Raw genomic sequence first — 15,056 nt, 5'->3', positions numbered from 1 at the left:
ACAGTTATCAGAGAAAAAATAGTGCGATTGTGTGTGCGGGAGAGTGGGAGAATGAGAGAGAGAGAGAGAGAAAGAGAGAGAGAGAGAGAGAGAGAGAGAAAGAGAGAGAGAGAGAGAGAGAGAGAGAGAGAGAGAGAGGAGAGAGATAGAGAGAGAGAGAGAGAGAGAGAGAGAGAGAGAAAGGAGAGAAAGAGAATGAGAGAAATATAGTGAATGTTTGAGATTGTATGCATGTGTGTGTGTGTGAGAGAGAAAAAAATGGGCGAGAGAAAGAAACAGAGAAAGAGAGAGAGAGAGAGAGAGAGAGAGGAGAGAGAGAGAGAGAGAGAGAGAGAGGAGACTGAGCGAAACTGAGAGAGAGGGAACGCGAATCTAGGAGGGTTTGAGAGAGGAATAAATCAGGTGGGTTTTAACGGCTGCTCTCCTTTTTGAAAGCCAGAAAAAAAAAAACCTCTTGTTTTCTACTGTAACGAAAAAAACACTAGTTTGTATATATATTTCGTCCCGCAATACCTAGTTTGACTGTGTTGCAATAGATCACAAATTATGGGCTTTCTTTATTTAAACCAGTTCATACTGATAGTGAAACAAGCTAATAGCAAGAACCAATGTCTAACACCTCTGTTGTGCAATAGATATAAACTTAAATAGTGTTAATTTTCACAATTAAAAAATTTGTTAGCTTTCACAAAATGATAATTTTGACTTCATCCTGGAATACTGTAGGTATCGTTAGAACATTACTTCCATAGTTTTGATATTTGTCTATCATGACATCTTCAAAGAAAACTATTCATTGGAAGCGGCTTCAGTCAAAAAATTGTGAGAGAACAAATCGAACGATTATGAGAGAGAGAGAGAGAGAGAGAGAGAGAGAGACAGACAGACAGACAGACAGAGAAGAGAGAGAGAGAGAGAGAGAAAGAGAGAGAGAGGCGGGAGAAGAGAGAGAGAGAGAGAGAGAGAGAGAGAGAGAGAGAGAGAGAGAGACTGACTAGGTGTGAAAGGGAGGAAGAAAATGGGCGAGAGAGAAAGAGATAGGGACAGATCGAGAGAGAGAGAGAGAGAGAGAGAGAGAAAGAGAAAAGAAAAGAGGCCGAGTGAGACTGAGAGGAAGAGACAGAAGGAACGAGAATCTGCGATAGTTTGAGGGATATATAAAGTGGGTGTAACGGCTGCTCTTTTTTTGCTCGCAGAAAGTACAATCTGCTGTTTTCTATGATCACGAAAAAACAAAACTCCATATAATTTTCGTCCTGCAACACCTAGTTTGGCCGCGTTTACTATAGATCACAGGGTACGGGTTGACTTTATGTAAACCGGGTTGTCTATATACACTCTGGTACCAAAAAGCTACGTATAGCATGCTTTCTGCTCTAAAACCATGATTGTGCTTCATAAGCATGATATGCGCTAAGGCGTGAAAAAAGTGTTAGATTTAGATGTATTAAGAGAAAGTCAATTCTCACTTTCCCGCTTAAACAGAAAAGATGTTTAAACCGCTTTGTTCTTTCAACGTTTGCTAGGTTGTTTCGCTACGCTATGTCAGACATTCATGGTCTAAAGTGCAAAAGCAACTCAACTTAAAATCAAGATTCAGTGCACAGTATGCATACAAACGTTATTTGAAAATAGCAGTTTCGAGGCCAAAAAATCAAGCGGAAGACACACAAAAATATCACACAAAAAGTTTATCACAAACACAAACAATTTAATTACCGATGCTTTGAAAGATCCCAAAACCTCATTGGAGCGCATCACTTGCTACGATACAATTTCAGGAGAGAAAGAGAAAGGAGAGAAAGAGATTGAGAGAGAGAGAGAGGGAGAGAGAGAGAGAGAGAGAGAGGGAGAGAGAGAGAGAGAGAGAGAGAGAGAGATAGTGAATGTTTGAGTGTGTGTGTGTGTGTGTGTGAGAGAGAGAGAGAAAGAAAATGGGTGAGAGGGAAAGAAATAGAGAAAGAGATAGAGATAGAGAGAGAGAGGAGAGGGGAGAGAGAGAGAGAGAGAGAGAAAAGAGACTGAGAGAGACAAAGAGAGAGGGTACGCCAATCTAGGAGGGTTTGAGAGAGGAATAAATCTAATTTAGGTAAAACAACGTATAGGATTCACGGAAGTCAATTTCGTCAATTGAAAACAAAACTTTTTAAAAAAATCAATCTCTTGTTCAGAGATACCCTATGTATGGGATATCTAAAAAATCAAATAATTTTTGATTAAGCCCTTGAGAAAAAAAATAGGTTGCCGTTTATTTTTTAGTGGAATATAAATTTGTTTCTTAAGATTCGCAATTTTAGCGGTAATGATTTTGTTTACGTGGGTTCCTGTTGGTGGCGTTGATTTTTTTTCACCGCTTAAACTGAGAAGTTAGAAGATTGGCTGCTAAACGCCGCGAATTTTACCAAATTTGAACGCATTTGTTTTCCATGATGTTTATTGAATCTATATAATTCGTAAGAAATCTTATAATACTAATTGACAGATGGCGCTGAGGAATAAGAAATTGTTGACACGTATGAGGTGAGAGGATCAAAAACGTGTACGGCAGTTTCTTTCACCTGTTCAGTTTTCACCACGTTCATCGCTAATTCTCAGTTTTCACCACTCAGTTTTCACCACGTCCAGTTTTCACCACGTTCATCGCTAATGCGGGCACTTTTCATGAAAAAACTCAGTTTTCACCACGTTCATCGCTATAATGTGGGCACTTTTCATGAAAAATAATTTTTTGATCACATTTTTTTGCGATAAAACCCCAACCCGGTGGGTTTACTCAAAAGCAGTGGAGTCATTATTTTTTGTCGCGTTTTTAGATCTGTGTTGCGAGTTCCAAACTATAACTTATCTGAGCCAAGGTCAAGCAAAGGGCCTATCTGCAAGTGAATACATGGAAAAGATGAGCGCCTTCAACGAAAATGATGGGAAGCAGTTAAACTACATTTTGGTGAGTTTATGAGTTTTGCCCAGTATGAGGCGTGCGACCAACTGTTCATTGACTTGTATCATGAACAGGGGTACCACAACCAGGCCAAAGTCGGTTCTGATCAGACCAGTTTGAGTCGCTCACAGGAGTTTCATACGCACTTGACTTGCTCGGTTGCCAGAGTACTTGAGTCGCGCACTGGAGGTACTCTGACCCGGGTCGAATGTCCTCCCTAAAATCCTCCCATTTTGTTGTAAGAGTGGGGGGGGGGTAATTTGTCTATGGGGGGTAAATTGATGTAGGAGTGTGGGGGTAATTTGTTCAGAGGGGGTAAAATGAGGTAAGAGTTGGGCTGCAATGGGAGGACTTCTGAGGAATTACTCCCTTACTGAAATTGCCATGTAAGAGTGGGTTGCACTGGGCTGCAATGGGAGGACTTTTGAGGAACTACCCCCCGGATTAAAATTGCCATGTAAGAGTGGGCTGCAATGGGCTGCAATGGGAGGACTTTTGAGGAATTATCCCCCTGATTAAAATTGCCACGTAAGAGTGGGCTGCAATTGGCTGCAATGGGAGGACTTTTGAGGAATTACACCCCTGATTAAAATTACCACGTAAGAGTGGGCTGCAAGGGGCTGCAATAGGAGTACTTTTGAGGAATTACCCCCCTGATTAAAATTGCCACGTAAGAGTGGGCTGCAATGGGCTGCAATGGGAGCACTTTTCAGGAACTACCCCCTGACTGAAATTGCAATGCAAGAGTGGGCTGCAATGGGTAAAATGGTGTAAGAGTGGGGGGTAACTTGTCTATGGGGGGTAAATTGATGTAAGAGTGTGGGGGTAATTTGTTCAGAGGGGGTAAAATGATGTAAGAGTTGGGCTGCAATGGGAGGATTTTTGAGGAATTACCCCCCTGACTGAAATTGCCATGTAAGAGTGGGCTGCAATGGGCTGCAACGGGAGAACTTTTCAGGAATTACCCCCTGACTAAAAATGCCATGTTAGAGTGGGCTGCAATGGGAGGACTTTTCAGGAGTTACCCCCTGACTGAAAGTGCTATGTATGAGTGGGCTGCAATGGGTAAAATGGTGCAAGAGTTAGTGGGTTATTTGTTCAGAGGGGGTAAAATTATGTTTCAGTTGGGCTGGCAAGGGGGGTAAAATGGTGTAAGAGTGAGGGGGTAATTTGTTCAGAGGGGGTAAAATAATGTAAGAGTTGGGCTGCCAAGGGGGGTAAAATGGTGTAAGAGTTAGTGGGTTATTTGTTCAGAGGGGGTAAAATTATGTTTCAGTTGGGCTGGCAAGGGGGGTAAAATGGTGTAAGAGTGAGGGGGTAATTTGTTCAGAGGGGGTAAAATAATGTAAGAGTTGGGCTGCCAAGGGGGGTAAAATGGTGTAAGAGTTAGTGGGTTATTTGTTCAGAGGGGGTAAAATTATGTTTCAGTTGGGCTTCCAAGGGGGGTAAAATGGTGTAAGGTTGAGTGGGTAATTTGTTCTGGGAGGATAAAACGATGTAAAAGTGAGGGGGTAATTTGTTGAGAAGGGACAATTCTAACAAGTATTATTCAAATATATAGACCGTCAAGAGTTGGACTAGCATTGATTGTCTGGAGGTTAAGGCGACGCAGCTGAGGGTACAGAAGTTTTGGGTTCAAGACTGGCAGTCTTCAGGTATCTGGGCTTGGGGGCTAAAACAATGTAAAATTGAGGGGGTTAAATGATGTAAGAGTTGGGCTGCTATGGGGGGTAAAATGATGTAAGAGTGGGGCTGCAATGGAGGATTTTTAGGAAAATGCAGCTCAAAACTCTGAAGTCTTTTTGGGCTGCATTGGTCTTCCAAGGGGGGGGGGATAAAATGGTGTAAGAGTGAGGGGTTAAAAGACAAATTAACCCCCCCAATTCTTACATCTTTTTGGTCTGTCAAGGGGGGTAAAACGATGTAAAAGTTCGGGGGTAATGGAGAAATTAACCCCGAAATTTTACATCCTTTTAACCCCCATTGACTGACCAAAAAGATGTAAGAGTGGGGGTTAATTTGACTTTTACCACCTCACTCTGATACTCTTTTACCCCAGTTGGAAGCCCAATGCAGCCCAAAAAGATGCAAGAGTTTTGAGTTGGATTTTCATAAAAAATCCTTCCATTGCAGCCCCACTCTTACGTCGTTTTGGGCGGACAAATTCAACCCGGGGACTGACTGTTTTGACCACATTGAAGTAGTAGTAATTGTTTATACAATGCATTGTTTTTGAAAAACAGACGTCATTAAATGTATATGGTTTTCTATTCTTCAGTAAAAATAGTTCCTAATGATGAAAAAATTAGACCTACAAATTTTGCAAATGGCTCTGCTTAGACTATCCAGATCTTTCCTCGAAACTATCCAGAATCTTGACCATACTTTTACCGAACTATTCCGACCCTTGGGATCACATTTTCCAAATAGGTACTGAGCTAATAAGGTTGTGAGACTCATTTTGGGGAACTGATCAAACTTTCAGACCAGACTTTGATGAAGGTTGACAATTCCTCCTGTGCGCATCTCTAATCAAGCTAATCAGAGCTGTCTTGTGTTGCGCACCTCACCCTGGACGTTATTATATATATTTTTGCCCTCAATAAGAAATAAGAAATGTCGGTAATAAGGTGAGAGCAATCGGCTAATGCGGGTGTTTTTTTTAATCTACCTTTAACTCATAGGTCAAATTACCACACAACCCCGCCAGTTTTATCAATATATCGCCCAGCACTGATCACTTGCCAGGTTTAAATATTTATGAAAGCGTCTATCGGTGGGGGCTTCTTTTTAATATAATTACTCAGCCGAGTTCTCATCTTAATATTGAGAAAAAGTCTTTTAATTATTCACAAGAATTTTGGTTTAAGAAGGTCGTTTAAAAGTCATATTGGGTTAAAAAAGTGATGGCATTTAAATAGGCGAACCATGAAAATTCAAGTTTCGAGAATATTATTTTTTTGTAGAGTCTGTGATATAGTATGAATTAGTATGGATGGGGCTATCGATTTGGGAGTACTAAATCCTTTTAGTTTTAGTTATTTTTAATCTAGTTCAAATTCATCAATTTTTAGTTCTTATTTATTCAATTCCTGTTTGAAGATCAAATCTTCATCATTTCATGCTTGTTATATTTGTTTACATATTTTCCTGAAATAATTGTCTCGTCATGCTTTCTAGTCATTCTGTTTGCCGCAATTTATAAAATTTAGTTATGATCAAATTGCTGATCACATTCTGTTAATCTTAGTTTAATCATTCATCTCGAATCTGAATTCAAGTTTAGTTGCATCTCCTTCCATCCAAAATTTGCTCCGCGAAAAAGTCAATTTCACATTATTAGAATAAACCTCATTATCATAAACCAAATACTAGTTTGGAAACTAAAGCCAACTAAGCGGCGCTAATATCGCTCAAAATCAGAGTTCAGAGAAACGGATTTCCAGAATACAAAATTAATAGTGAAATCGCTCCAGGAAATAGCCAATAATTTCGTAGAGATAAAACTCTTAAATTGGCATTGCAAATTCATTCTGAGTACAGTAACGAAAACTTTATGACATGGCGCAGTCAGCTCGCGAATCTAGGAAGACACCGCTGTCAGTAGAGCTATTTTGGGAACGGCCTACCTCAGATCCTCCAATACGTTGGGAGAAGTGGCGCATTCAAGTAAAATTTGAAATCCTCGCACGAGAGAACATCACGCTAGATACGCTTCTCCAACCAAAACCAACAACTGTACGACTACCTGTTGAGCCGAAATATGAATTGGCCATCGAAGATGCGACAAAAAATACAGAAATAGAACGACAAATCAGGAACAGTCAACTCAAGCTTCAATGGGAACTGAAATGCCAAAAAATAACGGAGGCAGGCGTTTTGTTTGGGGAACGACTATGGCATCTATGTGACCAAAAATGTGTTTCACTCCTGTATATCAGTATCGGAACAGTGGGAACACGTCTTCTAACGCAAAAATCTCCGCACGATAACATCTACGATCTGACTACCCTCAAACTCTGGGAGATGATGGAAATCGCTTTCATTCGTCCCAGAAACATAATCTTTGATCGCTTTGTGTTTTTCTCAAAAAACAGAAAAAAATGAAACCATAGAACAAATTTACAGCATTTTGAAAGAATTGGCGGAAAATTGTAACTTTGAAAATCGAGAAGAGGTGATAATCAGATACATTTTCATCACGAACATGTTCAATGGCAATATTAAACGGGAACTTCGTCGTGACACGGTTGACCCAGAAAGAGCCCTCAGTATAGCTGTAAATATGGAGATGGGTCATCAAAATCAACAACGGATCTCATCCAACAACAACAACAACAACAATAACAACAATAACTGGCAGTGCAATCAATGCTATACAATCTTTCAATAGATTTCGCGAAGCGAATGCATGCGAAAAATCAAATAAGCAGAGTAGCAGTCAATCGAGCAGCGATTGGTCAGTGTAGAGGATGTGGCCAAGTTTGGTCTACAACACATCGTCAGGTTTGCCCTGCTCTGGGTAAGAAATGCAATCATTGTGGTCTACTCAATCACTTCGCAAAGCCCTGTCGGAAAAGATTAAATACACGAAACTCTCGTCAAGATAATAGCATCAAAAATTTAGAAAGTGCTGAAACTACAGTACAAAAACACATTCGGAGAATCAAAATGTTAATTAAATAAACTATAATGAACAATATAATTCCGACTACGATTCTTCAGACGATAATTACGTTGCAATGTTGGAAAATATCAACACAACACCTGTTGCACTACAAAACATGACGATAACGATTGGAAACACGGATTTTCATTTGCTCCTTGATTCTGGTAGTGGTTGCACTATAATCAATATGTCACTTGCCAAGAAAATAATGTTTATTTGTGCGCAATCACAATGGTCAGAGAAAAAACCACTAGAGTTGAAATCTTTTTCTTATAACATCGTCGAAACATTAGGAACGTTAAAAAAGCCAGTTCGTTGTAATGACTGCAAAATTCAAAAAGCAAAAGTCACGGTAGTTGCGGACAGTTTTAGACCCATTCTTGGACGTGACCTTTTTGATCAATTGGGGATAACAATTTCACAAAAGCCTTGCCCGAACATAGAGATAAACAACGTAGAAAATCCTTGTGCAATAAAAAAAATCACTGGCAAAAGAATTTCCGGAACTCATCCCACGAATAGGAAAATCAAAACATCAGACAATTAATTCGAAATTTCACAGAAATTATCGTGTCACGCACCAAAAAGGGAGAAAAGTACCAATCCATCTTCAACCAAAAGTAAAAAATTGAACTCGAAAAATTGTTAAATGAAGGACATATCGAAAAATTAAAAAACTGCTCTGAACAATTTTTTATATCTCCAAAATTTATAACAGTCAAAAAAGACCAATCAATCAAAAAGCTTTAGATTTCAAAATCTTGATCAAAGCTATTGACAAAAACAAGTACCAGGTGCCAAATATCGATTCGCTAATTCAAACGATCTCAAAAACACTGTCTTATTTTACGACACTCGATTTGCAGTATGCTTATAGTCAACTAAATTTGCATAGCGATACGGCCTGCCATTGTAACTTTAATCTAGTAAGCAGAAATATGACCGGCACCTATCGCTTCAAAACGGGATTTTACGGACTAACGGATATGCCAGCCGAAATTCAAAAAGCAATTTATTGTACACTCGCCAGCCTAACCAATACATTCTGTTTTCTAGACGATATATTGATAGTAAGTCGTGGCAGAATCGAACAACATCTCAACCTCGTACGAAAATGCTTAATAAAATTAGATCAAGAGGATCTTCGAATCACTCTTACAAAATGCCCTTTTGCAAAGGATAAAATTGAATTGCTTGGGCGCAGCATCACTCAAACAGGCATAACGCCATTATCAAGCAAATTTGATGCAATCGAAAAAGTATCATCACCCTCCAATCTCAAAAAACTACGATCTTTTATGGGATCAGTTCATCATCTGGGAAAATTTATCCCCAATCTATCGCAGTTGTGTTTTACACTTAGATCCCTTCTTAAAAAAATACAATACTTATTTAGGCTGATGAACATGAAGATCAGTTCAAGCTGATAAAACAGAAGATTGCTCAAACAACGGAAAATAAGCATTCTAACCCCGATCTAGAAACACGTTTAAAATGCGATGCCTCATGTAAAGGTTTGGGTTGTGCTTTAGAGCAAAGAGTTCCAAACGGCTGGCAAACCGTGGCTTTTGCATCACGATTTTTAAGTTCTGTAGAAGATCGGTATAGCATCAATGAGCTTGAGTTATTAGGTGTTGTTTGGTCCATCGAACACTTCAAGTACTATCTTTATGGTAAGCCAGGCACTTTATTTACTGATCACAGGCTTTGCTATCGATCATGAGAGAAAACAGAGCTAACAAATCTTATAATAATCGGTTAACACTGGGTCGATAGATTATTACATTTTGACTTTACGATCGATCATCTACCCGGATCAAAGGGGACTTGCTGATTATATCTCACGCGACCCACAGCAAAAAGCTATTAATATATCTGCTTATGATGAGCAATTCATAGTTGCTAAATTGGATATGATTAAACGCAGCGCGAAACGATTTTTATTGAATGCGGAGAATTAAACTGATTTTGCGGCACAAATTTCAATTAAAAAACAAGCCTCAAATACTATGCATTCCAAAGACAAAATTAGCTGTGATTTGCACCGCGAAATTGAGAGCATTCTGCGATTACGGAAAACGATAATACAATGGGCAAATTAACACCAAATAAATTAAATTATAATGCCCAAATCGAGACAGCAAACATTCCAAAGTCACTTTTTGCATCAAATCACTCCACAAATCAGTCTAACAAAAAATTAAATAATTTTCAACAAATGCCAGTAAATTTCAAAACATTCTAATGATGTCAAACTTAGATGACAAAACTCTCATGCAATTGAAGCAATCAACATCAACTAAAGTAAGGTCTGCAGACGATGCAGGCCCATCCACAGCCCCCGCAGTGCCAGCAACACCATCGACGCCGAACACAGACACCACTACAGTTACTTCGCCGTCCACCGATGACCTCTATACGGACGCCTTTAACTTCGCATTGTCTAAAATATTCTCGAGTACCCTGATGGCTAGCTTAACCACAAAGGAAGCGATTCTAGAGGAGATCAGGGACTGTGTTCTCACAGAAAACGAGGAGAGATGTCGACAGATAAGCCCTTACATCCATAGTTTTTGGAAGAACCTTCACGTAAAACATGGATGTGTGTGCATTGACGACGCATTGCCATACTCAACTCAATCAGGGAAGCCTATGTGGAGGCAATACATGCAACGCATCCAGGGAGTTGGGGCATGACGGACATGGCGACACATGCATGGTGGCCGTACATGCATCGTGATATCGTCACAAAAACGGCAAAAAGCAACCTTTGTATCAAAATTGGTAAAAATTCAAAGTCTCTTATTCCCGCTAGCAAATGGGCACCACTAAATTTATGCAAAGTACCAAATGAAGAAAATCAAACTGATTTTGGCGGACCAATCTATAATGAAAAGAATCAAGAAGTCTACTTTCTTGCATGCATAGATCGATTTTCTGAATTTCCGACTGCGGACGTATTCGATAGAGCAAATGCAGATAATTTTTTGAAATTCCCTCAAGATTATGTTTTACTACACGGAATACCTCGTTCTATTAGATTAGACCAAGCGCGATGCCAAACTGGTCAACAAATTAACGCGTTTTGTAATCAAAATAATATACAATTAATTGAAGCTCTGATACACGACCACAGAGCAATTGAACTTGTTGAAAGGCTAATTCAAACAATCAAGAATCGCTTAGCTTGTATTAAAACGGCGGCGCGAAATCAATTTAATTTGAAAGCATTATTTAAGCATTATTTAAGCAATATTAAATTCTATTAATTACCAACTAAATATATACCGCCAAATGACTAAAAATATATCGCCATTTGAAGCTCATTTTGGCAAATACTCCATTAAGTAGTATTTCAACCAAAACTGACCCTAGTAGTCTCACATATTAACGAATTTTGAATAAATATTTAGATATGGAGACAGTCCGTTGGGAAGAGCTGATCTCGGAGGACAATTGGGACACAGAGACAAGGAGTGACATCGAGATGGAACAAAATAAAGAGAAATTAAGCAAAGATGCAGTCAGACGGAGCAACGCGGATCATACTAAGGAATCTCGTGTAATCCCTCATCCAGATGTTGGTTGGGCAGTGCCACGAACGGAGGCCTCACTTACAGTAAAGCTAGCAAAGAAGAAACGCAAGAGCAAAAGATCAAAGAAAAGCCTAGATGGTCTCTACGAGGTTCTGGCGCCAGGATCATCAGTAATCAAAACGGACGCCTTTACAAAAGTAATCAAAGAACCAGGGAAACGAGAGGTTACGAATGGAAACTTGGATTTGGCCAAATTCGGGACGAAGGCGGTACGTCAAACTGATTTACAAATTTATGCCAACAGCAGACCGAAAATACCGTCAGGAAAGATAACAGAGGACTTAATCAACCAGCATGCGAGAGAGGCGAGGAAAAAGTTGGAGGGCAATACAAAGATGAAGCACAAGAAAATCGCAGATGACGTCAGCGCAGTTTCATCAATCCACTCAAATGTGACAAGAGCTTTGCGAATACGAATGCCAGTTAAGCCAAAGAAAACCGTCGTACCCGTACCACCACAGCCACCAACTGAAAGTGTAACTGATTTTGCGCCGCCAATGGAGCTTCCGCTTACATCAATTGTAATTGCGGAGCCACCAACGAGACCCAAAAGAAAAGCAGCAACTAAAGCTACAGAATCTTTCCAACCAACACAGAAAAGAAAAAGATCCTCCCCGTCAATTACAGAATCTGACGAGTCCTTAGCTTCCACTCAAACCTGTCCGCTGGCCACGTCATCATCATCAGCACCTTCGCGTCAAAAACGACGACAATCAGAAATGCAGCTAGAAATCAAATTTTAGGGTCTGATTATACAGTTAGCCCTTTTTCACCGGTACAAACATACCCGACTAAATACTATATTTCCCCGAATTACGAAGGGCCAGAAACATCAATGACAGTTGGAGAGGAGGAAAGAATCAATGAAAGCGAATCTGATTAAAACTTTCATAAACATTATAGTATTTTTTATAGTAACCAGCAAATATGTTATTAATTTCCTGATAAACTACTTCGATGTTTATTTTGTCGAGGGTGAAATGTGATATAGTATGAATTAGTATGGATGGGGCTATCGATTTGGGAGTACTAAACACTTTTAACTTTAGTTATTTTTAATCTAGTTCAATTTCATCAATTTTTAGTTCTTATTTATTCAATTCCTGTTTAAAGATCAAATCTTCATCATTTCATGCTTGTTATATTTGTTTACATTTTTTCCTGAAATAATTTTCTCGTCATGCTTTCTAGTCATTCTGTTTGCCGCAATTTGTAAAATTTAGTTATGATCAAATTGCTGATCACATTCTGTTAATCTTAGTTTGATCATTCATCTCGAATCTGAATTCAAGTTTAGTTGCATCTCTTTCCATCCATTATTTGCTCCCCGAAATACTCAACTTCACATTATTAGAATAAACCTTATTTCGCTAAGCGAAATACTAGATTGGAAACTAAAGCCAACTTAGCGGCGCTAATAGAACTCAAAATCAGAGTTCAGAGAAACGGATTTCCAGAATACAAAATTAATAGCGAAATCGCTCCAGGAAATAGACAATAATTTCGTTGTGATAAAACTCTTAAATTGGCATCGCAAATTCATTCTGAGTACAGAAACGAAAACTATATGACAGAGTCACATATTAAGTTTATAGAGTCACAAATCAATTCAAAAGTCTCTTTTGCTGAAAAATTAGAATTTTTTTATTAACATATTTTGGTTCTCTAAATAAATGAAGGTGTTTCTGCGTAATCGCAGCGGAGCAGCGTTAGGTTTTCAGTCTGCAGTTTATGAACAGTAGCCTGTTCTCAGCTGTCCTTTTTTCATTTATCCCGAAGTAGAAACGGAACAAGAGCACTCTCTTTTTGCTTCAGTCAAAGTTAACAGACAGTTGCCATAACATGCAACAGTTTTCGTTATTCTTAAAAAAAAGCAGTTTTCTTAGCAGGACTATATAGACACCTTAGGTGCGGCTAACGCAAACGAAATTCAACCACATATCTTTTTTGATTAGCGTTATTGAAAGTGCGCATCAAATTTGAATACATAGGAGAATTTTTCCAAGCAATTTAATCAGCGCCCAGACAGTCAGAATTAGGAATTATTTTCTCGGCATCTCTTATTGGCTGATCTGTAAACTCTACAATTTGGTACGTATATCATTTTCACTAGCGCCCATTTGAAGTTCTGTGTGCGTACTCGTAACATTTATTTCGACTAGCAAGTAGGGTGACGTTCAACTATGCCGACGTAATACTATGCCGATTATAAGAGTGCCGAAATTTTATTCAATTTTCCACGCGAAAACTTTCTAAACCAATCAAAATCACTTTAACTGAAATGAGCGCAAAATTTCTGAACCAATCACAATGAAGTTGTGAGATTTTGGGTTTTATTATTTATTAGGACAAAATAATTGGAGGGAGAAATATTTAAAACAAACAATGATAATTGCGGACCACGGCCATGCCTCAGCGGCCCGTGGTACTTGATATGAATCTATCACAACTGAATACTGACCAACGTGCCCTAGTTGCTTTGAAAACAACATTCGGTTTGCATTTATTTGATAATTAATTGGTAATAGCAGTTTCGGCACTTTTAGAATCAATTTCAGTTTCGGCACTCTTAAACGTCGGCATAGTATTACGTCGTCATAGTTGTACGTAATCAGCAAGTAGTAGAGAGGGCTTTGTGGTAATTATCTACAATTTACTTGAAGAGCTGCTATACTAAGATAGTAATTTCAAGTCATAAACAACGAAATGATAACACTGTTGTGTTCAGACTTCTTCGTGTATATGAGTAGTTTTTGAGTGTTTTTTTGGAAATTTTTACCCTGGTTCTACTCAATATGAGCTCAATATCATCCTAATGGAAAAAATTGCAAATGAACAAACTTGATATACTCTTGATGTGCAACGGTTCTGAATTATATTTGGGTTTTAAAATTGAAGTGTTTTTAGACTTAGGTGCGAGTTTCGATATGCCTTCAGGTATCAAAACAATTATCGATTCTTTTGATTTCCGTTCTTTCATTTTTTCAGGCATTATACTTTCGAAAGCAATAAACGGAAGTACCAAAGTCAAAAATTTCATTAATATTCATTAAAAATTGGTTCAATTATCCCTCATTTCCCACGACCTCTAAACTTATCTCAGTTATCTATCTTCTTTTTGAAAAAAACCCTAATGTGAATCTTCCATTTAGGTCGATTTCTGCAACTGTTCTTCCAGGCAAAGAAAAGTTTTGCTGCAAACTCTGCAACCTTAATTTTAAATACACTTTCCAATCTTAAATCTTTTTAGGAGTAATTGGATAATTTTCCTTATACCGTTTAACAACCCATCACTGACCCTCACCTATAAGCCGGATTAGAGGTCGTTTTGGTCGAGCCCTCAGCCTGGCAGTCTCTCTCCGTGTTTTAATATGAGAAGGCTAATAAAATTCTATGATAAATAATCAAAAAATAATGATAAATTTTCTATTAAAAATAGAGTAATTTACATGTTTCAAAAAATAATAAACTTATGAAGAGATGATTTGAAACACGCTTTTGTTGGATTTCAGGCTTCCTACAATGAGGAACTCTGCCTTAATGTAATCCATCATCTTGGATTTGGTTTTGGATCGCGACTGGAACTTGCGGGTGATTTCGTTCAACAAAACATATTCATTATCATCCTCGACCACTACCAACAGGTGACAATGTACGAATGGCCGATAGAGAAGACTCGAATCACTTTCAAGTGGTTCAAAGAGAGTTTTATTTGCGAAGAGCATCCTCGATTCTGCCAATGAGTACGTTATCGAGAGTTTCAATTCGGTCTATATAATTTTTTTTTACAAATTCCACGTTGAGGCATTGGAACTTTGCAATTTAATGATACAGATGGAAACGGCTACCCAGG

At 38.6% G+C, this 15,056-nt stretch overlaps 1 protein-coding gene across 1 annotated transcript in view; it reads left to right on the top strand.

The window, feature by feature from the left end:
* Positions 1–2,813: 2,813 nt before the first annotated feature.
* Positions 2,814–15,056, top strand: part of LOC142355820 (uncharacterized) — a gene marked incomplete at its 5' end in the record, with an annotated part of 12,356 nt that continues 113 nt past the window's right edge. The window contains 2 exons of the mRNA XM_075407866.1: positions 2,814–2,944; positions 14,716–15,056. The exon at positions 14,716–15,056 is cut by the window's right edge and continues 113 nt beyond it. Of these exons, the coding sequence (XP_075263981.1) occupies positions 2,814–2,944; positions 14,716–14,946 (362 nt within the window). The remainder of the gene's footprint in view (positions 2,945–14,715) is intronic.

This window comes from Convolutriloba macropyga, unplaced genomic scaffold (genome assembly GCF_964194025.1).
Source record: "Convolutriloba macropyga unplaced genomic scaffold, txConMacr16.3 SCAFFOLD_5311, whole genome shotgun sequence".
Classification (NCBI taxonomy): domain Eukaryota; kingdom Metazoa; phylum Xenacoelomorpha; order Acoela; family Convolutidae; genus Convolutriloba; species Convolutriloba macropyga.
The sequence above is the reverse complement of the archived record's forward strand: the minus strand, read 5'-3'. Positions and strand labels throughout refer to the sequence as shown.